The sequence below is a fragment of the Leuresthes tenuis genome, unplaced genomic scaffold, assembly GCF_036924035.1.
Source record: "Leuresthes tenuis unplaced genomic scaffold, fLeuTen1.0.hap1 SCAF_2, whole genome shotgun sequence".
In the NCBI taxonomy this organism is placed as follows: Eukaryota; Metazoa; Chordata; class Actinopteri; order Atheriniformes; family Atherinopsidae; genus Leuresthes; species Leuresthes tenuis.
The window spans coordinates 17200289-17223886 of record NW_027325356.1 but is presented as its reverse complement, the minus strand read 5'-3'; the positions used below and the strand labels follow the sequence as shown (position 1 = coordinate 17223886).

The following is a 23598-nucleotide window of genomic DNA, read 5'->3' as shown; positions in this document are numbered from 1 at the left end:
GTCAGTGTCGCTTGTCTTCGGGGGCCCTGTTTTGTGAAGGAGGGAAGTTGTACAAGGGAGGAACAGATAGATTTGCACAAGACAATGTTGTAATTTGAATTTAATAGCATGTGTACTCATACTTGTTCTGTTTGCCTGCATCCATCCTTGTTCTGTCTCATCTTCATGACAGCTTAATCAGACATATGTCAGTGCTCACAAATGATCCACTCTGAATTCTAAGTAAGATACTTTTTATGATTAATTTCACAGTGTGAGTGTTAGATACTGTGATGAATATCGGAGATGGCTTGGCTTTTTCACAAATACTTCTCATTCAGTTTTGCTCTTATATGAAATTTTGAAGAAACTGTGAAAATCTGCTGTATAGATGAATTGCAGTATTCCCATATTCTCATTTTTGTGTGCAAATGCAACAACATGCGCCACATTTGTTGGCATAATATGGCTTGAAGCTTGTAGTCTTTGTATTTTCTAAAAAAAATTCTGCTTTGTGATTTGCTTACTTTTTGATGCTGCAGCATATACCTTAATATGCTTCCTTTTTTATAGTATCAAATGTCATTCTACAAGCATAACATGTGTTTTCAATATCCACATTCATGTTTCAGATGCTGATCACACAAAATGTCTTTGCCAAACTTTGCTAGAAAGTCTTGGATTGTGTCCTGCTACAAATGTTTCATTTGCTTGCTCAAATACATTTTTACGAAGATGTTGATAGGACTTCAGCCTTTGGCTGCCTCGATAAAGAACGGTGAGGTGGGAACTAGGTTTCCTACTCATCATTTCATTTATCTGAGCAGACCTCTCTATAATCATTGCTGTCATTGCAGTTACAAACAAGTTGCAAATGTGTGAAGTCATTAAGTTTCAAGAAAACATTGAATTTATAAGTTTCCCTGTTTTAGATAGACTTTCCCTTTTTGAACTGTGATATAAATTCTGACAAAACTGTAATTGTCAGGTTAAGTCATTGTTACTAAGAGCTCTTTCTTCTCTCTTTTGCCTTTCATCTCTTCCCTCCTGACACCTTCTCCTTCCTCTTTCTGTTGTTTGGTCTCCTCTTGTCACTCCACTGCAATCATCTTCGCAGGGGGGCTTGTCATCTGTATCTACTCATATGCTACAATCCCTTCTCCGCTGAGCACTACTGCACTTAAATGTCAGAGCTGATGAGCCCGCCACACCCACTTGACACATCAGCTCAGCGCCTGCTAAAAGCTTTTATGGAGTGTGAGCCTGGTGGTTGATATAAATTAAAGAGTTTCTTCTTCTTTTTGAAGGGGGTTACGGCAATGAAGGGATAACTTCTACAAATCAGTAGGTAGGTAGAAAGAGAGAGAGAGAGAGAGAGAGAGAGCGTGGGAACATTGGCTATGACTGGTTGCCATCTAGTGGCTCTCACATGGTTTTCGAGAAAGTTTTTGGCACTGCCGGTTTCACATTAGTGCATATTTCTTATTCCACATTAAATTTTTTATCTGTGCCAAATTAGGGAAGCCAAAAGATTGTTGTTCATGAACTGTTATCTGTGCTCTACTTTAACTTAGACCACGTTATTCTCCTTACCAAATCTTTTTGTTTTGTCGCAAAAAAAAATGGAAATGAAAGAGAGAAAAATACGAACAATGTCCATCTAACAATAACTGGCTTTGGTTTCAGAGATGAACTCCAGTCTCCTGGGTCCTCGTTTGACCTACTTACCAATGTATATCCCTCTTTAAATACCCTTTACTGCCCACTATAAAGCAACTCAACTCTTGTGCTTTGATTTCTGTATGAAACAGCTTTTCAGTCATTCATGTGTTAAAATGTAAAAATCTATTTACTTTAATACAATTTTTTTACTATTTCTGGTCTTGGATAGTCCAGCAGCTTATTTATTTTATCTTTAAATGTTATTATTTTATTCTTTAAATTGATTTTTTACTTTTTCCAAGTCCAGCATTAGAACTAAGACGTAGGGAGATAACTTTGCAATTGCACTATACCAATACACCTTTTTCGCAACAATACATTACATTTTAACATGACACAATAACACAATAGTGTAATACAATTAATGTTGACTGAATTCCTACTCCTATCCCTTGTATTATGCATGCTGACTCATATACTGCCAAGAGTTACAGAGACAATAAGAGAAAACAGGGCTGTTGTTTATGACACAACTTCGTGCAACAATTCAAAGGGCCTGTTGTTATCCAGTTAGTTCGATTTCTGTGAGGAAACCTTGTTTGTGACTTTGTAGGAAATGCTCAAAATCCACTCACACATGCCACTATTTAAATATAGCCATTTCCATTAACTTTCTTTATTTGTAAAACTTTGGCATTTTCACCAATTATATGAACCATTGGCCTGATGTAGATGGTGTGTGCACTCTGAGCAGTGGATGCACTACACTTCTTAATATGTACAGTCTTCATACATTTTCAAACACAATATGTACAGTCCTCCTGGCTCCAGATAGCTGTACAGCACTGCATATATACAGAATCGAATCTCCTCAGTGATGGTTTTGGGTGACAGTGTGCATTTGAATTAGCAAACAATATTTACAGCTTAACCTACAGCTCGTGGTGTACAACACATAATCTACAACCCTATATGCATACCTAATAACTGCAAGTCCCAGCTACACCTGTCAGAGGTGTGCAATGCAACACGACATGTAGTCTGTGTACCAGCACGGGGAACTTTGGTGCCTGGTTCTCTCATAAAGTGTTCATTTTGTTTCAAATACATAGCCAGACGTAGCCATCAAACAGGCCAGGGGGGCTTCAGGCACCAGGTAGTTCCTTGAGTTCATATTATGTACACAGTTACTGCATCTCTGCTACAGTGCTTACTTGCTACAGTATCTCACTTTGTATCATAGTGAGATACAAAGCATATCTCACTATGCTTTGTACAGCCTCTGACTGGTAAATGTGTGTCGTAGAGCATCATAATCTACAGTGTTACAGGTAAAATGTACAACATTGCAATTGTATAACTACAACTTGAGTGCTACTCCTATCTGCATCTCATAACGCCGGCTCAAACTTACCTCGTATTAGTGGTTGTACAGCTCATTAAATACAATCAGGGCAACAGCAATGGACAATACATACAGTTCAAACTTTTGACACAGTGGTTCTCAAACATTTTGGCTTTCAGACACCAATGACAAGCAGAAGCCACAACGTACAGACTCATTTTTGCTAAGACATTAAAAGTACAGGAGAACTGTTGGATGCTCACAATGTTTTATATATGGTATAAAAAACTATATTCAACTTTACTACTTTTGAACTGTAGCTCACTGTTAAATCTGATCTAGTACATGCAGCAGTGATAATTTGGAATGAAAATATGTTAAAGCATTAAAGCATTAAATACTGTATTTATGGGAGATGACAAAACACATAGAATATATAGAATCATTAAGCACATCTTGAATAAGTGGCATAGAAAAATTTGACAATTCCCTTTGGTAGGATATAAACAATTACTCCGCAAAATGATGTCATGACTAGACAGTGGTATTAATGTTTGACTGTTCATACACTGTTGTTGACATACTGGTAAAAGCTAAAGATAAAAACTATCTACTTTGTCTTCATTGCATGTTGCTTCTGGCACTGAATGCTGATTTTTTTTCTTAACATTTAGGCCCCTACTGTCCCACTTTACTCTAGATATTGTACAATAAAGGCAAGTGTTTGTGTGTGTTTAATATTGCACAACAGTCATCCTACATGTAAAAAAAAAACAAGTATTTGTATGCTTAGAATACCAATTAAAATGGAAATTTAGTCATACATAGGAGTATATCATAAATGTATGTTTGTTGTAAGCAAATGGAACCTAGAGTAACTTTCATGGTTGCAGGACAAATAATAAAGACCCAAAAGATCTAACAAGACAACCGCATGTTTGAATCAAATCCTATTTTTTTAAAGCAGTGAGCTGTGATTAAAGTTAGAGTCACGACTTCCACAAGGACACACATTATGAATGTTATGCCACAGTGTCAGGCTTGTTTAAATTCCAGAGGGTTTAAGATTTATACCTTGAGATGAGTTAGCTGAAGCCAATCCTCACGCCAATGCCAGTGGGACACTTTATTGTTGGGGTTAATTTGGCATGGCTTGTGCTTTTCAAAGGAAGAGTCCATCTCCTTTGATGATGTAGGTCTTTAATTAAGACTTCATTTCAATTTTGGGTTTCATTCAGATTGTTGGGGTTATTCCTTTTTCTTTTGGGTCTGAGGTGACAGTTGGACTCTCCAGTTTCTTCATCCCTCTCCGCTGAGCCAGGCTGGAGGACTGCACAGGTTCCAGAACTGGAGCAGGAGCACAGCGCCTCAGAGCAGAGTAGGTGGCAGAGAGAGCCCCCTGGTGGATTATAAAAGACACTACATTGGTGTAATCTGGTCAACAATTCAATTCATTGCAGATAATGCCACCTGATGGACTCACAGAAGCATACTCCACTATATTATATTGCATCACATTTGAATAACTCACACAAACTCTCTTCTGAAAAAAAAAGATTTGTTTTTTATTCAATATTTATTCATAAGAAATCTTTTATATGTACTATATACACATTGAGAGTTTGAGAGCCTCATATATTTTGTATGATATTCTGGGAATGTTTATTTGATTTAAACTGAAACAGATTATTGCATAAAATATCTTTAACATTTAACTGTTTAGTAAAGGGGAAGTCTTTTAAATGAATTCTCAGAGCTCACTCTGTGTTCTAAGAAATGTACTAGAGCATTTCCACCATTAATGTGTGAACTGGACCAGTGTTTGCTTTTTTTGGCTAAAGCCACGTATGTGAACTTAAGTATAAACGAATTTTGCGCTCAGCTCAACTACAACTCAGTCCCCCAACCTCCCTATTTGGATATATCCAGTCAAAACCTGTTGAATAATAGACATCATGGTGCAGGCCCAATGAGATCAGCAGCACACTGGGCTGCAGTATTGTGGGAAAAAAATGTCAAATTATGGGAAAAGAGAGAGCAGCTAGTACTGGTTCAGTTTAGGCTTTTTAAAACATTTAACACAGCAGTAGAGTCCACGTTTTGTTTTTTTGTGGTAAATCTAACACACAATGGAAAAATGTGACTGAAGAAACAATTGAGCTGAAAAAAAAAAAAACTTTGAGCACATTTGACCATCCACAAACCTCTGCTTACGCTACCTTTAAAAAAGTGCATTTTGATTTGACATTTTGACACAGTCTGGTTTATGTGAAGTGCCGGGTGGCGCGACTGGTTGAGCAAGCGACTGATGTACAGAGACTGAAAGTCCCTGATGCAGCTGGCCCAGATATAAGTCCTGACCTGTGGCTTTCCTGCATGTCTCCTCTCTCTGCCTGATTTCCTGTTTAAAGAATTTTCTATTAGGCACTAGCGGCCATTATTCAACAGTAGGGTGGGCAGAGAAAAGCATGTAGCAAAGGGCCACAAGCCAAGACTCAAACCTGGAGCAGCTGCAGTGAGCACCTACAGCTGAACTCGGGACCCCTGTCTGAATCTATACTCCTATTGTAAAGGTATGTGAAAACTGAGATTATTATACTTGCCCTTGGAGTAACATGTAGCCAAAACTTTAAGGCTTGTCATTTTCCCCCCCAAAAATCAAGCTAAAACTAATTTAAAATAAACACACAGTTCTCGGAAGTGTTTGAATGCTGACTGAGCGGAATAATAGGCAGTTGGATGACACTGACTCACTTATATGGTGCCACTGTTGCCTTGTTGTTTAGAAAAAGACAGTTGCTTTCCACAAAGTCATGTCATTTTTGATTTCGAACGACTTTCTGACATTCAAAGTTTCCCCACATTCCCACACTTTTCAAACTTTGAAGAAAAACAGACAGCCGGAATGTGTAAATACACACACACCACACACATGTGGAGGCATTGGGTCTGACCTTTACTGTGACAGCATCCTGTCTGGTGAGAGTTCTGTTAGAGAGCTGGTCTCGCTCTACAATCCAGGGGTGTCGAAGAACCTGAAGAGCATTGCATTGAAATTTGTATTAATCCAAATGTCTAATTTCAAAATACGTAGCCATAACGGTGATACAGTACATTACAAACGACATAGCATGGGTGTCTTACTGTACGTACTGCATAGTCTCCTGATTTATGATTAAAGAACTGGAGACCATATGTATATATCAGTAAATGGTGAGATGTGCAGTGTGTCTTCCTTTATTTCCTCTACACTTTATGACCTTTGTAAAAATGAATAAAGCTGTTATCTGCAATGTCTCATGGTAAGTGGTCAATACTGAGTAAATCCTTGGACCATATAAATTGTTAAGGGTATTCTGAAGTCTGATAAAGACCTACAGTCTATAAATCCAGATCCTTGCGAGTTGTGTTGTATAACTTGATTTATTTTTTTTGTCTTTGTTTTATTTAGACAACAGTAACTCCAGCTTCACCTGTATTACTCTGTATTACCCTGTATTATTAATCTGACTGACTGAAAGACTTTTTTTCTGATAAAGGCCTCTTATCTGTTTCAAATTTCAAATCCAGATGTGACTGGGGTCTTGAGGTTTTTGCTCCTAAACTTCAGAATAGCATTTCTTATTCCAGTTTCTGAATATACTAAATATGGAGTTTGTTTCCAACAACCATTAAAAACTCAGTTGTACAAGTTTGCAGAATTGTGAACATTTTCTCTTGTCTTATTTTGCTTCCTTGCTCTTGTGCTTTAAACCCTGACTTCGTAGTAAATTCACATTTGTATGAAATTTGTGAAAGGTATGGGCGTTTTTCATGAATGTTTCTATGTGGATGCGTTTCTATTTTCAACTTGTAGATTTGTCCCATTTGCAAAGCCCATTGCAACAATGTGTTTTAATAATTGCTTCATGTACAAAAAGAAAATGTATTTATTTTGTCCTCATATAAAAGTACCTGGGGGGCAGTCAGACGCTGGTGAGGGTCTACGTGAAGCATCTTTATCACAATGTCCTGTTAAACATACACAGAAATACACAAGTGATTTTAGTATGACTCGACAGAACCGGTTCAATGATGTTGGACAGACGACTACTTAATACATGTCATAAAACTTCAAGATCCAACCTTGGCAGCATCTGACACCAAGTCCCAGTTGCCTCCCGTGATAATGACTTTCCCACTGCCGATCTGGGCCAGAATCTCTTCTGCTGTGTCATTGGGACTGCTGGCAAATGGGCTGAAACTGAAAAACAAGAAAACAAATTTACAGAAATTCAAAGATGTGCTGAATAAGAAAAACTGGTTTGAGCCAACACTTTGGAAATGAACAGCTCAGATGCACTTATCTAGAAACCATAAAATCTGCCATAAAGAATATAAAAAGCCGTGACCTTTTGGTTTGATGAGGAGAAAGCAGCACTAGCTTTTATTGTCTTCACTGTCTATTGCACCAGGGGGGACTAGAGGTTTTTTTTTTTTTTGCAAAAAATGGTGAAACTATTTACCCACTGACAGCACTGAAAGCAGAAAGCTAAATTGTGCTGTGGAAGCTGTCCGTGCTGGTAGTTTTAGTTGCTTTCAAACTTTAAACTGACCCGGCTATCATTGTGTAGAGCAGGATCCCCAGGCTCCAGATGTCACAGGCTGCATCGTAACCCTGTTTCCTCAGAACCTGCACCACACAAACAAAAACACACACTTAGCTGTCATTGGGATCTGTTTCATGTCAGGTATTAGACGTTTTATGTAATCTCTCAGCTTACTGGTGTACCTCAGGCGCCATGAATGTGGCTGTGTAACACGGTGTCATCAACAAGCCATTTTCAGCCCTGAGCTGTTTGGCGGAAGCAAAATCACAGATCCTGATAGATTCTGGGAGTCCACTATCATCAGCATAGCGAATGTTACTGGGCTTTAGGTCTCGATGTACAACCTGGAAAAAAATTTCAAACGATAATATCCTAGACCATAATAACTTGAATATTTTCCAGGCCATTGTAAGGATGCAAGTTTGCTAATATCAAAATATATTCATAGATTCTTTTCTCTTTTCTATCCATCCATCTTACCCCCTGTGAGTGTAAATACTCCACAGTTTTGCTCAGTGTGCAGATAATGTCGGATGCGTCTCTCTCAGTAAAATTTGGCAGCGTCAGAGCTCTGTCCAGCAGCTCATCCCCTCTCGGTAAATCCTGAACTAAGAACACACTGTGGCCATCGTCAAAAACCTACAGGCGAAACAGAATACAAAGACGGGGGAAAAAATACGATTAATATCCAAAATCTGCTGTGATTTGCTATCTCAACAGACAGTGTGTGTGACGCTCTGTTTACTACTTACATCCCTCAGGGTTACGATATTCGGATGTTGTCCATATCTTAAAAGAATCTCAATCTCTTCTGCTGGATCTTTCTTTGCTCTGTCAATAATCTGATAAATTAAAAACAAAAACAAACAGAACAGCATTTGTTGTTACATTACCGCACATGAACATGTCCCATCCAGTACTTCCCACAATGCATCAACCACCTGGCATAAGCAGAGATGTAATTCATTTAGTGATCATGTGTTTAGATGAGGATTAAAATTTTATGACAGATGTTAAACATTACCTGCGATTCATTATCGTTGTCTTTGTGAAACACATTAATTCCAAGTATTCACTTTTTTTTTTCAAGCTACCTTTCACCAATGCATTTTTTTTTCAGATAATCAAATGAGTTTAACTCTATTTGTTGTTGTTTTTTTAGGATGTGGGATTTTTTTGGGTCATTTTAGAACAATTCAAAATCACCATCATTTTCGTGATACATTGTGTAATCTAATATTATTTCTGAGGTATTGGTACCACCAAAATGCTCTGCATTGTAGAAGAACTTGTAAAACAACTGAGCACTTTCTTCTACCTTCACTGAATACTCTACAGCAGTAACCCTGTGCAGACATCTTCTACAGACAGAAGCTCCCGTCTGTTTGACTTCTTCCTTCAGCTCATAAACGTCTTTGAAGGCCACATCGCCGCGAATATGCTATCAGAGACACACATAATCAGACACCTGAACACACACAGAGGTCATATACATGTGTGAGCGAGTGTTCAACAGTCAGCTCTCTGTAGTAACATAGTAGTAACATTACATAACTCAACAATCTCTTCTTCTTTTTTTTTTTTGTCGCCTCACGAAACAGTGTTTTGAACAATTTAATTATATCTGGAGCTAGTACATTAGGCACATACCTGTGCTATGGGGTTGATGTTTACCTCCTTATGAGAAGGTGCTACCGGGGCAATAGTGGCCTCCTGACTTTGGTTAGTTGCAACGAAGCTGAAACCACGAAACAACTGATGTGTGTTTGCGCTGGGAGGGATGCCAGGAGAATCTGGATGTGGAATGACACAAACACATGCTCAGTGTCTGAGAAAAAAAAAACTATAAGGAGAAATAGATTGAAATGAAGTCATTCTAACTCTTTTAACACTTCCTCGTGTCTATCATTGTGTCTAATTGCAATATTGTTTTTCACTTTATGTATTTTGTGCACATGTTTCAGTTACCTGTCGGTGTTCTGGAAGTGAATTCAGGGTCAAAATGAAAAGTGTCTTCAGGTCTTCCCCCAGTAGGCTTGAACGGAGGCCTCGCTTCTCTCCTGTACAACTTCTACAGACAAGGACAACAGCACTGTTACAACAGCAACAACCGGCTTCACCATGAAATGACCCATGAGCTGTACATTAAAGTCATGATGACAGTCATATGAAGTGAAAAAGATAATGTCAGTGTTTGATTCCATGAAACTTTTGCCTTTAGTCTCACAGAGAAGAAATGTGTCTGTTCCATGACATTTAACTAAAATGTCCATGTCACGCTCACATATGTTTCACAACACGCACGTTTCAATATCAGCATGTACTCATGACTCAGCAGTGATGCTGCCTGATATTGAACTGAAATTGAGGGAAAAAAAAAAGAGCCAAAGTAAAGGACATCATACAGCATAACAACAAATGTGTCATTTTTTTTAGACGTATTACTGAATATGGCCTGCAGGTGTCACCACTGCAGCTAGGCTTCTGTCATAAACAACCTCTAGAGGGTTTAGGCAACTGTATGGGGACACGAGAAATGCAAAGATTGTCAAAGCTGTATTTACGGAGAGCCTTTCACAGTAATGTGTCCCATTATTTGATTTGCAGCAGGTTTTGTCAGGTTTACGGTTCAAAGTCCTAAAAAATGAATAAATACAAATAAAAGAATAGAAGAAATATTGAAGGGTGACAGACAATGAGTGGAACCACTTTGCCTGACAACAGCACAGTAATTCAATTGGAAGAGTGCAGAGGAAAGCATAAGCCTCTTATTGGCAGCTCGTCACATATTAAGCAAACATCTCAAAATGGAAAAAAAAGACTGTGCCTGGCAGGAAGTAAACAGGCAGTAATGTAGTGAAGAGCACAGAGAGAGACCATGGTGAAGGCAGATTTTAGTATGCATTTAATTTGAGCCACTATTCTCAAAGGTGGGCAACAAGGAGTCATAAGTCTTCGGAAGGTCTGTAATAAAAATGAATGAGCGCTTACAATGATTTTGCTCTTAGCTATAGATTCTCTTAGGGGACATGATTACAACCAATAGAGCAAGTATGTCAATGATTATTTTTGCTAAGATTTCTGAACATCAGAACAAAACCTCCTTGTGTGACTCTAGTACAGTCACATCCTTAACTGTTGTAGTTGTGTTAAAGCTGTAAATTAGAGGTTGATTTTTCTCTGTATTTTAAGGTTAACATTACTTTACATTAGCCTTCCGTCAAAATTGAATAGAATTTCACTTTCCTAAAAGTTTATAAAGACAACTCAATAAAACCGATGAGACAATTATCGTATTTAGTCGCTGAACAAAAGGGATCCAATGCTTTTAGTATCCCTCCAATGCAGCAATCATCTACAACTAAACATTGTTGAGCAGTCCTGAGCATCTTTTTGGAGGAATTTTAGCCCATTCCTCCAGAGAAGCTTCAACTGAGATTTTGGAGGCTTTCGTCTCATTTATGCTCACACCTGGTCCTTTCTATTAATTTCTGTAAGAATTCAGTTCAGGACTTTTAATTGGTAATTTCAAAACATTAACTAAATTCTTCGAACCCCTGTTTGGTCTAACACTGTCTAAATAGTGTCTTAGACTTTTGAAAAACTTGTCAACATATTGGTCTGATATGGTGCCAAATCCAGTTTTCTCAAAGTCAGACTAAGACACCCAGATAACATGGTAGGAGGCTAAATTATTTTCATGCTCCTCAGTTCCATTTCTGGGCTTTGTCCCAGAAAAAGAGATACATAGTAGAATAAATCAATAACAGGCCACAAGGGATAGCATGCTAGGGATTAAATGCTTGACATGGTACTAGTTTACTGCCAGCTGCATTGTTGTCTGTTGTTTTCGTCTGTAATGTAGATGGTCAATGATAAAAAAAAAAATCTTAATACTGACTAATTATAAGGGGGCATATCACCACTCTGCTACGAAAGCAGAGTCGGACATACTTCACCCTGTAAATCAACTGCCCTACACAATAAACACTCTGCTGTTATTCTTTTTTTCCTTTTTCCTGTCTCCGTTAAGAAAACCTCGCTTTATCAGTCTAATACGCTGTCTCTTCTTTCAGTAAACTGTAGATGTCATGTATATTGTACAACTTAACACTTCCTTATTGTGTGTAATGCAGAATATTCTTAGCAACGGCACTTACGTTCCAGTCTATCGATGCAAAGAAGCGATGTCTTTTTATTTCTTCAACTCCATCTGGTCCGGCACCTATCAGTCGCACAAAATAAAGAAGAGATGTAAATGATTACATCTATTAGGAAACAGACAGGGATCCCCCAAACTCAAAGGTCAGATGTGTAGATCAGACTACAACCGAATGCCCCCCCGCCTCCCACTTTCCTTCAAAGTGTGTAGAAGGAACTGTAATAGACATGAAAAAGAAAAATGCTCACTCTAGAGCTAATGTCTGGTTTGCCCCATCTGGGCTACTGGCAGAGTGTGAGGAGAATGGATATAGATAGCTCATTCTCAGGCAAAGAAAGCATTTCTAGAAATAACGGATCACATTTCTGTCAACAAACCCCTTAATATTGCATAAAAAAAATGTAAACTCACGATTATGCATATTTTATTAGTCATTTAGTTTTTTGGTGGTTTTTCTGGACCCAGTTATACATCCACATATTCTTAGTGATGGGCTGTTTAGCCTTCTGCAGTGAAGGAAGACAAAAGGAATATTGCCACCAGCTGAACATTTACTTTTTACATTGTGAATGCGATAAGGACAAATTGAGCTTTAGTTTGTTCAGGATTTAGGCAGGGTCAACAGTTTTAAAATTAGGGACCCATGCTGATGTTGGAATAATCTTCAATGGCCAACTCTCACATGTACCAGCAAGTAAGTTCACAGGACTGGTTCCATACGTTTCTGGGAATCTGAAGCCCCTCTGTTGAGACGTGAGAAGTGAAAATGTTCTGGTTAAGCTATGAGCGTGACTGCTTATTCTGCTCATCATATGGCATTTAGCAAAAACAACTAAAACAAACAAGAAATAGAAAAAAAATTAAATTAAATGTAAAACCCCCCATCAAATTGACATGTTAACAAGGTTATAAAAAAAAAAGTCACATTAACCAACTCAGCTTTTTCTTCAGTTAATTGATTTACTTTAATCTGTTTCTGTACTCTACATCTGTTGTGTCTCTTACACTTTAAATCCTTCCAGATTACTACTGATCCCAACAATTTGTAATCCAAAGCACTACAAAATAGAAGTTGATGCACAGCCATAATAATATTTTGAGAACATATTCATCATACCAAGACGGTTAGTAGGATTCCTCTTGAAGAGTGCTCTCAATAGACTCTGCACTTCAGGACTGAGAAACTGTGGCATTCCCAACTTTGCTCTATGTAGACATGACACAGATACAGTCATACATTAAAGCAAAAACATAAATTAAATTAATGACCACCCTGTCAAATCAATAAGAGAAACATCAATCAGACCGCTTGAAGTTATAAATGAAAGTCTTTATAAATAATATCAAAGGTTGAGATGGTCTTACTTTAGAATAAGTGCCATTGTTTCCTTACGGTCTTTTCCTTGGAATGGTAGAGATCCTGTCAACATTTCAAACTGGAAAACATCAAAACAGCCGATTGAAGGTAGAGTTGAGATGGTTTATTACAGCTTTGTTCATTTGACTTCTGCTGCATGTAAGCTAATATCATAATGTTAAGTTTTTTGCCTTCTGCTGAGTAAGAAAGTTACATGTACAGCGGTCAGATAGGATACTCTGAAAGATTTAATTAAATTATGTGTTATTCTAACTTGGGGTTTATCTTCTCACACTGATCCAGTTTTTAAGATGTGCTTTTAACCCTTTTGATAATCCTGCAGGGATATTAAAATCCCCAGCCGCTTGTTTGTTTTCATATTTGTATCTTCTAAATACTTGTCAGTGGTAGACAGGGTGACGTCTTTCTGTGGTGCAACGGCCAGATGTCAGTGACTGTTGACCTCCTTCTCTGCATTAGTAAAATAAGCCACCAAGCTAATAGAACCAGCTGACTTTAGAGGATGCACGACTGCGGAAAGTGAAGCGACTTAATCTGATGGAGACCGTAATTAAGCGGCTTTGCTGCCAGAAGAAAGTCAAATGAGGAAACCAGAACACTGGGGCATTATGTTAGAGGTGCAAAAAGATTAATCAAAATTGTTATTAAGCTGAAAAGAGCCAACAAACTGACAAGCTGTGAGTGTAACAACTGTAAAGATACAGTCAAAGTCAAACAAGATGAAACGGTTCTCACCATAAGTACGCCAAATGACCACCAGTCAGCACTTTGTGTGTGCCCTCTCCTGTTTACAACCTCAGGAGCCATGTACTCGATTGTTCCACAGAAGGAATAAGCTCTTTTATCGTGATCGATGGCTTCCTTACTCAGTCCAAAGTCTGAACAGAGACAGAGACAAACAAGGAACAAAGTAAGACACACAAACAGAACATACATACAAAAAAAATACAACATACAAACAGAAAAAGAGACAAATGTGAATTTGCATTCTTAGCAGCAAGATGCACTGACCAGTGATCTTAATGTGGCCTTCTTCATCCAGAAGAATACTGATGTGAGATAATTGAAACCAAATGTTACAAAAGTACACTTTGTAAATCATTGAGTGAAACACAGAAAACAAAACTTTGAAGGGTAGTTGTACTTTTCAGGTTTGAGGTCCCTGTAGATGATCCCCAGACTGTGCAGGTGGTCTAAGGCCAAGGCCAACTCTGCAAGGTAAAACTTCACATCCTCCTCTGTAAACATTACCTTGACAAATAAAGACACGTGAATGCAATAGAGTCGTTTTCTGACACATTTGTAAGTCAACAAGTACTAAACTGGAAAAAAACCCTAATCCTGTTAAAAAAAAATCAATACAGAAGGTATCATGATAAGGGTTATCCTGGTTATACTCAGATGGGCTCTAATTTATGTCCTCATAACACTACAGGACATTACAGTCTAATTTTCCTTCATTTTTAGATTGGCAGTTTTATCATTTAATTTTGTTCGTTCTTTTATCATAACAGAAAAAAACAACAACTTCAAGCCAGCACACGTGGGTGGTCTTTGCTGATCATCGACATACACCTTCACGTAATCACATCAATGCAGTATTCACGAGTAAATGAATGCAGATATAGATTTACTTCAGGTGATACATCGTCAACAGTAAAGCCTGAGAAAGACACAGAGAATCACTAGCAAACCTACCTCCTTGGACAGACGAGTGAAAAGATCTCCTCCTCTGAGGAAGTCCAATATCAGATAGAGCTTCCCTTCAGTCTGAAAGGCTACATGCACATGTAGATGCATATACACACAGACATGCAAGTTAGACAAAAAAACATTGAGTTTTTATTGCAGAATCAAGACTTTATAGTGTTGTATAGTGGTGTGTGGCAGGTGACTTTCAATAACTTTGGAAACATGTACTCTTTGTTTAAAGTAGGTGAGGTGTGAGGTATGCACACTGTCAACCCATTCTTACTTAGGTAAGGTAAGAGGTTGCATTTGCATGCTTTATTTGTTTTAAAGTAAAGAGTTGGTGTAAAGTCAAAGGGCCATTTTTGCTGTGTTCATGCCCAACAGAAAAAAACAACATATACATTGTTTGTTATATAATGAACTGCGGCAAAACTGACATTAATCTACTTTCTTTCCCTTCTTTCCACACAACATACTTCAGATTCCACAGAAAACTTATAGCGTGAATAATTTACACTTACCATAGTGTAGTTTAACTATAAATGGGTGGTTCACCTCAGCGAGAATGTCTCTCTCCATCTTAGATCGCACTCGATCCCGCACTGAGAAGGAGACAGGCAGCATCTTTCCTTAAACCTGCATTCTGCTCGTATTTATTGAAATGTGCATACACTGTGACGCCATAACAATGTTAAACAACCTGTGACCGACAGACCATATAAAGTCTTACTTTAACTGAAGATAGTTTAGAAACAAATACATCAAATGTTGAAAAGATGTTCTTATTTCTAATTAACTGCTAGCAACACACTTAAAAAAAAGAAGCATCCGAGAGAAGGTAAAAATGAGTTTGCCAGTGCTTAATAGTTCAATCATTATTAAGGGACATCTATAAGCATAAAATTGCAAATAATTTCAGAACCTTATCATTCTGAATATTAAGACATTCTGAAAATCTTTTGAAAGATTCCCTGTAAGGAAACAGACATGTTTATACACTGGGCATAGCTGCATAGGCTCCAAAATACACTGTTTGCACATATAGATTTTTGATTGATTTGCAAATCACTGTGTTCTTTATTTATTTCCATTTTACAACCTGTCCAGTTTTTTTTTTTGTCAGAGACAGGGCTGCATGTAGGATAAAAACTGAGGACTAAATATTCAGTTTTACCTGTTACACTGTGCTGCAAACATATTGTGCAGAAGAAACCACAATAACAACATTATTGCAGCATCTGTCTCCTTGACAGGGCGAGATTGTAACTCTTCCAATTCAAGGGGCGCAGGTTAAGAAGATTAAGTCTCGAACAAAGACACTGGATCAACACATGACATCTCAACCTCTTTTACAGAACACTCTAGTTTACAATAATCCCTTGATGTAGAACAGTTCATCTAAATCAAAAGTACAAACTAACCTCTTTTATCACAAATCCCCCTGAATGTAGGGCACTGTGAGAAAAAAAAAAATCTGCCAAACATCCATCTCATGTCATTCCTACACAAAACCCATTTTAATCTTAACAAATTACCACATGCATCTTTTATGGAGGCTACTTTTTCATTTGTAATATAGTTTTGTTAATAAGTTATTCATCTGTACAGGGACCTTGTGGAGTCCTTCAATGGCTGGACCAAAAAGAACTGTCTGCTCCTGGTGGACTTCAGGAGATCTAAAACTCCATGCCAGTCAGTCTGCGATGATGGAGGGGAGATAGAGACTATTCTGACTTGCAAATACCTGGGGGTGGTGCTGGATAATTAACTGGAGTGGTCTGCCAACATAGAAGCAGTGTACAGGAGGGGCCAAAGACGTCTCTTCTTCCTGAGACGGCTCAGGTCTTTCAATGTCTGCAGTGATATGATGTGCATGTTTTATCACACTATCATGCACCAGTGCACTGTTCTATGCTGTTGTCTGCTGAGGGAGTTGCACTACAGACAAAAACTGTAGGCGCCTGGACAAACCGGTGCAAAAGGCCCGTTCTGTTGGAGGCAGAAGGCTAGACCTTCTAAGCGCTGTGGTGGAGCAGTGGATGAGGAGGAAAATATATTCTGTTTTAGAGAATAATAAACACCCCCTCCACAGCATCCTGGCAGGACAGAGAAGCATCTGCACTGAGAGGCTCATCTCACTGCACTGCAGGACTGAGAGGTTCAGGAGGTCCTTTGTCCCCAACAGCTATCAGGCTTTTTAACAGTGACTGCTGACATGTTCTTCTCAAATATATTTACTTATCTATTATTATTATTACTGTTATTATTCTAATATACAATCATTGTCAATATTTATTTAAAAAAAAGAAAACAAATTTGAGCAACTTGACTAATTTTGAATTTCCCCCACTGGTGGATGAATAAAATATTTTTCTATTCTATTCTATCTTACAAAAGCATAACGTCAAATAGATTTTAAATAGGTTTTTTTTGTGGGGATTTTTTCCCCCACAATTTAAGAATCATTTCCAAAACTATCTGAACCTTAAAAAAACTATCTAAATATGTCATGTGACTTTGGACATATGTCAGTAATATTATTAGTTCAAATAGCCGTATTTTATGTTTCAGATACTTTTGAGCATTGCGTTTTGTTTAACTCAAATATATGCCATTTTACTGAATTACCTTTCAGTGTGGCTTTCTTCAGGACCTTCATGGCGTATAGCTGTCCTCTGTCCACCCCTCTTATCTTTCTAACAAGGAACACCTGAAAATAATCATCACATAAGATCACACAGTTTTTAACACAACATCCACCCATAATCAGCAGGTACCAGGCCAGATAACATCATGTTTAACACAAGAGCTGAGTGAATGCTGTCTTAGAGCAGCAGCAGCAGTAGCTATGATTTAAACAAGTTCTGTCAAAAACCACCAATATAACCAGTATGGCCTGGCTGTAAATATGCGAGCCAGGCCAGACTGTCATTGGACCTAACTTCTCTGCTTGCAGCTTTGCAAACAGCATCCACCAGTCATTGTCTACCAGGGTTGCATGTCTGGCCCGTGGAGATCTCTAATCTACAATAGTAGATCAGTCAGTGCAACTCTACTCATTTAAATAAGCTTAGTGACCTAAGAATTTGTTGTCAAGGCAGCTAATCTACAGCTAATTGGGAATGGAAGGCTTTTCATTAGCAGACGACTGGCTGGTAGGCAGCAAACACACAAACACGAACTTTAGCCACAAGAAAGTGAACACTCCCTACCCACAATTATGTGTACTTTTTTTCTCGGGATATTTTTTCCGGTTTGACCGAGGTCACTTGGGCATATCTTAACACTGCAACATACAGTGCATCTGGGAAGTGTTCAGACCATTTTGCTTTCCAAAACTCTCACAATACTCCGCTGACAAAGACAAAACACAAGTTTTGCTTGTTTGTTTGTAAGCCCTCAACTTTTTAAAAAACTTTTAAATTCCTAACTAAATTCAGTTAGTAACAGCTCAACAACTATAAGACAAAAAAACAAACAAAAAACAATGAGCTCTATGGATGAGAAACACTTTTTACAAACTCTGAAATATTCTTAGATATTCTTAGATTTATCATCAGACCAGGGTAGGATTAGAAAAACGTAATAGAAAAATAACATCAGAGTGAATAACAGTCTCATGACAAGGGGCACTGTCATAATTAGTTTACTAGAGTCTGTTGCAACAGACATGAAGCAAACCGAGTAGTAGTGATTGTTGTATCCCACAGATGACGTTTTGTCAGGCAAAACTCAACATTCTTCTTCTTTACAAGGATTATGTGTCATTACTTCAATCATGTGATCTACAAGAATCTGCTTTTTCTCAGTTCACAGTTGTAGACATTCAGGTGTCACTGATCATGGTTTTAGTACCTTTCCATAGGAGCCTTGTCCCAGCACCTTGAGCAGCTGGAACTGAGAGGGGTCTGCTTTCTCACAGCCCTCCTTAACATGGTGGCTGATGTCAATCTCCTTAAGTACACTGTCATCCTAAGGAAAAAAAGGGTAGATATTAGTATTGATATGGTATTAACATAGTTACAAACGGCAAAACCTATTACCTAAAAAGCTTACTAAAGCTAATAAAAATGGAGTTGCATTTAGATTAAACACGAACAAATGAGATTAATAGCTAGAGATTAGAATACTGTTCATGTCAAGACCAAAAAAATGACAAACCCACCCTAAATTAGCCTCATAACTCTTAAAGACATTTCATCTTTGCTAGTTCTGATTTTCAAATAAGCACATAGTATTTGTGTTTGTTCTAGTGATAGCTGCTTTGTCTATTCAGTCTGCTCAATGAAGCAAATGATCAACCACCAGCCTCAGGCCCAGCGTAGGCGAGACGGTGTGAGAAATCAATTCATGCTGTAATTCTGCAATACTGTTAATGTCAATAGAGGGTTAACAGCTTTGTGTCCCAATTTCCAAAGAAAGTCTGAAAGGACTTGGTAAAACTAGAATGGTAGAAAATAATTTATTTTGCCAGCATCCATGTGCTTAATTTTCAGTAAATGCTTGTGAGTCTGTCTTCCCTGACAGGCATTCAAATGTGCAGCTTTACATGACTGAAAAGGGACAGAAACTAGAAGTAGCTGTAGGTGCTACTGAGCAAGCTATAAGTGCATTTGTTTGGTGAATGCAATATGCAGTGAAACAGACATTTTCTTTTTTTGCTTGTTTTTGTGTTCTATGCTTTATATTATCCTGAAACATTTAGTCACAGACTGCTGAAACATTTAGTTACAGTATGCTTTATTCATCTAACATAGCTTGGAGAATTGGCTATCTGCTACTATCAGAGGCCTTTTAGGATCAACCCTATCGAGACGATGAGAATAATCCCTGGATTTAACCATCGCAGTCATTTCTAAAGCTCACATGAATCTGAAAATAAACTGCCACTTAGATCAGTTTCTGCCAAGACAGCATTCTCTTTGACGCTACCGCTGTAGTGAGAGTGCTGATGCTGTGACAGACTCGCAGTACAACACGTTTGGTTACGGTCTCCCCTTCACAAAAACATACAGGAAGAAGCAATTCAGAAGGCTCACAGTTAGCTTTGAGTATTCAATTTAACTAGAATATGAACAAAACTGTTCAAGGCGCTAAATGACTTGGATTATTGCAAGAATTCTTTTTTTTCTTTCTTTTGTTCTTGGTATGTTGCAGGAGGAATTACTGCCAGATTCTGTAGACTGATGCTTTATCAATAATACAGCACGTTCAGACTGTTGGTAAAATGAACTTGCTAGAACTTTCTTGAAAATCTGATTCAGTCACATGGTACCTCTGATCCCAAATAAATCCAGCTATATTCTTCTAGTTAAATCTAAATGGGACCATCATTTACAAAATAAACATAATGCTCGGTTAAAAACTTGAATGTAGCAATTGAGACATTGAGACAAGTGTCCTGTAGAGGCAAATTCAAGACTTCTATACAATTTAACTTAGTATTAACTGGAGGTGCCTCCTGCTGGCCATTACAGTAGACAGAATGCACATTTAAGTAACTTATGTTTGACTTTAGTTTTCAGGCAGGGAGGCTACAACCCATTTTTAAATAACTTTTGTGCACTGTGTTGTAGTTCGCCTTATAATACGGTATTTGTCTGCACAACATTAGGCTTTATAGCCAAAAGACCTGAAAATATGCCAAATATGCAAGCTGTATGGACTGATTCATTCCCTCTGTTCAGTTTGCTAAAGGTCCTTCTGAAAATTATTCTTGATTAAATACATTTAAGCCCCTAAAGAAAAGTTCTTATGTCCAATCAGCTTTCAAGGATGATTTCCAGCTCCATTGTTATGTCTGACACTCAATGTTTTAAAACCACAGTTTTCAAACTATGGTTTGTCTATGGGAATTCCATACCAGGCACCATGAATTGAACTTATTTCCTCCAGAGATACATAGATTGACTGTCTGGTTATTGGGCACTTCATTTCATCTTAACGAACATCAACCAGTGATTGGAAGATCAGGCTTTTCTTTTTGCAATTTTTTATCTATCTATTTTTTGACAGTGAAAGCTCCATGTGGATAACAACACAGCTGCAGACAACTAAAAAACTGTGTGATTTTGGTCTTAAAGTTCAGAGACCCAAAGCTAGCAATTTCTATCACCTGTAAAGGTGATACAAACTAGAAATGTCCATGTATTAAATATATCTAGTGTGCACCTATGTGTATGGGTATGTGATTACTTAGTTGCACTGTGGTAAATTTATGTTGGCATAGTGTCTGGTGCTTAATTACTAAATTGTTCATTATGAAGCCACTTTTATGGTAATGGAGTTTTTCATTAACAATTAGCTGATGTGAAGCAATTGATTCTAAAATGTCGGAAATATGATTATTTGAGCAGTGAAGCGGGACTGATATCCATCAGCTGAAAGAAAACAGGTTTAAGACACCAACACAGCTCCTGGATTCTCTTCTCATGCTGAGCTCTCCTTCACAAGGAGAAAAATGAGGGGAGAAGTTCCCTTCAACAGGCAGCCAAACAACTAAACAAACAGGTAGACATTTGCTGTCCAGAAAGACTAACAACCACAGAAGCAGGTAGATTCATCAACACACCCAACAAAACAAAGAAAGTGTTGTTTTTTCTATTTATAGCTCCTGCATACAGGTAGATGTCCTGCAAACCTCACCGTGTCAGTCTACCTCCCCTGCTGGTTTGTTTGGGCTATAAATAGAATCCCACTGCTGTGGCTGTCAACTGACTCAATATGCCTGTATCCATTTATGTAGCTCCTCGGCTGACCATATGTTTATAGCATTAAAACTGTCTCACGTTGTCTCGGGAAAAAGAAAGACAAAAGAAAATATTAAAGGATGAAAACACCTCTCCATTGCCTACGGGTTACTGGTTTACTGGCAGACAGGGAGAGCCACACTTGTGGCAGTAGAGCAATGCCTCCTAATCCTGACCATTCCACAACCAACCAAATTACACCCTATGTCTCCGCACCCATTTCCCATGTGCACAGACTTCACACACGTGTGATATGAGATCGTAACTATTTGTGTTTATTTCGCAGGGCTGCTGCAACACACACGGTGCAACACGTCACACATGAACGCTAGCTCATAGAAGTTTGCGCTCCTGAATTAATGTTCAGACAAAAGCGACTAACCTCCAGTTGACAGAATCCAGCGCTGTTCTTGTTGCGCGCAGCCTTGTTCTTCAGGTAGATAGAAAACCATCTCCGCACCGTGAATTTACGCATGCTGGTGTCCATGGCAATGACCAGACCGGTGTATCTATCCCATAATGATGAACATCTCCCTGCTGGGGGTCCTAAGGCAGCGACGCATAGACGGGGCTTTAATCAGTTTTCTATTTGTCCCGCAGTTTCTCCATTTGCCCATCCTCAATGCAGTGGCCGCTTTGTAGCTTTCTCATCGTTCACATGCGCCGCTCGTCTCTTGTGGATTTTTGTCTGCAGTCTCTCCCTTCTCTCTGTGTCTCAGTTGCGGTAGACTCCGGTAAACACGCTGTCAGAGCTGTGCCATAGATGTTAATACACACCTTGCAGCGGGACGATTATTACTGGGTTTGGGATTGTCCTATGGTTTGCAGCAGGCTCGCTGCGTAAGGCTGCAGGGAGAAGTGACGAATAAATCTGTTCCGCTGAATCAGGAGTGGTGTGTGTGAGCTCCCCCCCTCACATCTTATGCTTGTGCATGTATATGCTCATCCCCTGCTGCCTTTCTCTCTCGTTCTCTCTGCGGAACAGGGGATTGTCACCAGTCACATTGTGCACCGCCGGCAAGCTCTCCACCCCTCCCTCCTTGGTTTTCCTGTCCCTGTCCTCTCTGTCTCCCCCAACAGCATGCAGCAACAGCTGGTGAGGTCACATGATGTAAACCAGCTACCTCCCCATGTCTGCCTGTTCCTCTGACCCCTCTGTTTTGCTCCGCTCACACAGACAGACACAGACAGCATATTTAAATCTAACAGGAGAAAATAGTAATAATAAAAATCATGCAAGGGCCTGATACAGAATTCAGTATAATATTGAGGACAGCCATCAGCACTCTAATCAAAATGATGATAGGAGTTATAGTGAGTACAGCAAGATCTTGTTGATTAGTGGGATGAGTGAGCCTGTTGTGTGTATGTGCAGGTATTTGGATCTGTCACATCAGCAGCTTTGCAGAGCTGCAGTATTACATAACTGTAGAGAGAGAGAAAGGATGAGACATGGCATTGGACACCAAAATGATGAAAGCTGGATCCCTGTCTGTTCACAGTTGACCTGGGCTACATCTATTTATTAAAATTATATTTTCAACCTCTTCAGCGAGGCCATTTTATCTCAAATGCTCAAACTGCAATCCTAAACATGTGAATATCACAATGTGTGGAGGTCAAGGTGCTCTCTTTAAAGTGTTTGAAAGGATTGGGACCACATTTGGATATGGGACGCGTACTTTCAGGGCATTTTAACAGAAGTGAAAATGTAATTAAATGTGTTCAGTCATTCTGCTGTGCTGTGTTGTGGGCGGAGATTCAGGATTATGGACTGGTGTCTTTGTCCTGGTAGGATTAAAGCTCCGTAAGGAGATCACAATATTAATATTTATACGCACAGACAGACTGAGAGACAGACAGACTTAAATGTAGGACTGTTGCTAAACCACATTATGACACACGACGAGAAGAGAATTAAGATGCACTTTAACATCATACTGTCACACAATGTTGAGGCAGATGGCCCTTTTACATTTTTCTATTAAGCTCTGTTAATGAAGGTTGCATTCACTACGATTACATGCTTTGGAAATGGTGTT

The 23598-nt window shown here is 38.6% G+C and overlaps 1 protein-coding gene across 1 annotated transcript; it reads right to left on the bottom strand.

Moving 5' to 3' along the window:
* Window positions 1-2287: 2287 nt before the first annotated feature.
* Window positions 2288-22542, bottom strand: rps6ka2 (ribosomal protein S6 kinase, polypeptide 2). The gene is made up of 22 exons (XM_072380410.1): window positions 21939-22542; window positions 18663-18779; window positions 17436-17517; window positions 15329-15409; window positions 14814-14893; window positions 14260-14366; window positions 14127-14164; window positions 13851-13993; window positions 13103-13173; window positions 12855-12943; window positions 11736-11800; window positions 9544-9646; window positions 9226-9368; window positions 8894-9016; window positions 8328-8417; window positions 8056-8214; window positions 7758-7919; window positions 7582-7658; window positions 7112-7229; window positions 6941-6997; window positions 5941-6021; window positions 2288-4385 (listed from the first exon to the last, which is right to left on the bottom strand). The coding sequence occupies exons 1-22, from the start codon at window positions 22041-22043 to the stop codon at window positions 4221-4223; spliced, it is 2256 nt and encodes a 751-aa protein (XP_072236511.1). The 5' UTR covers window positions 22044-22542; the 3' UTR covers window positions 2288-4220.
* Window positions 22543-23598: the final 1056 nt, after the last annotated feature.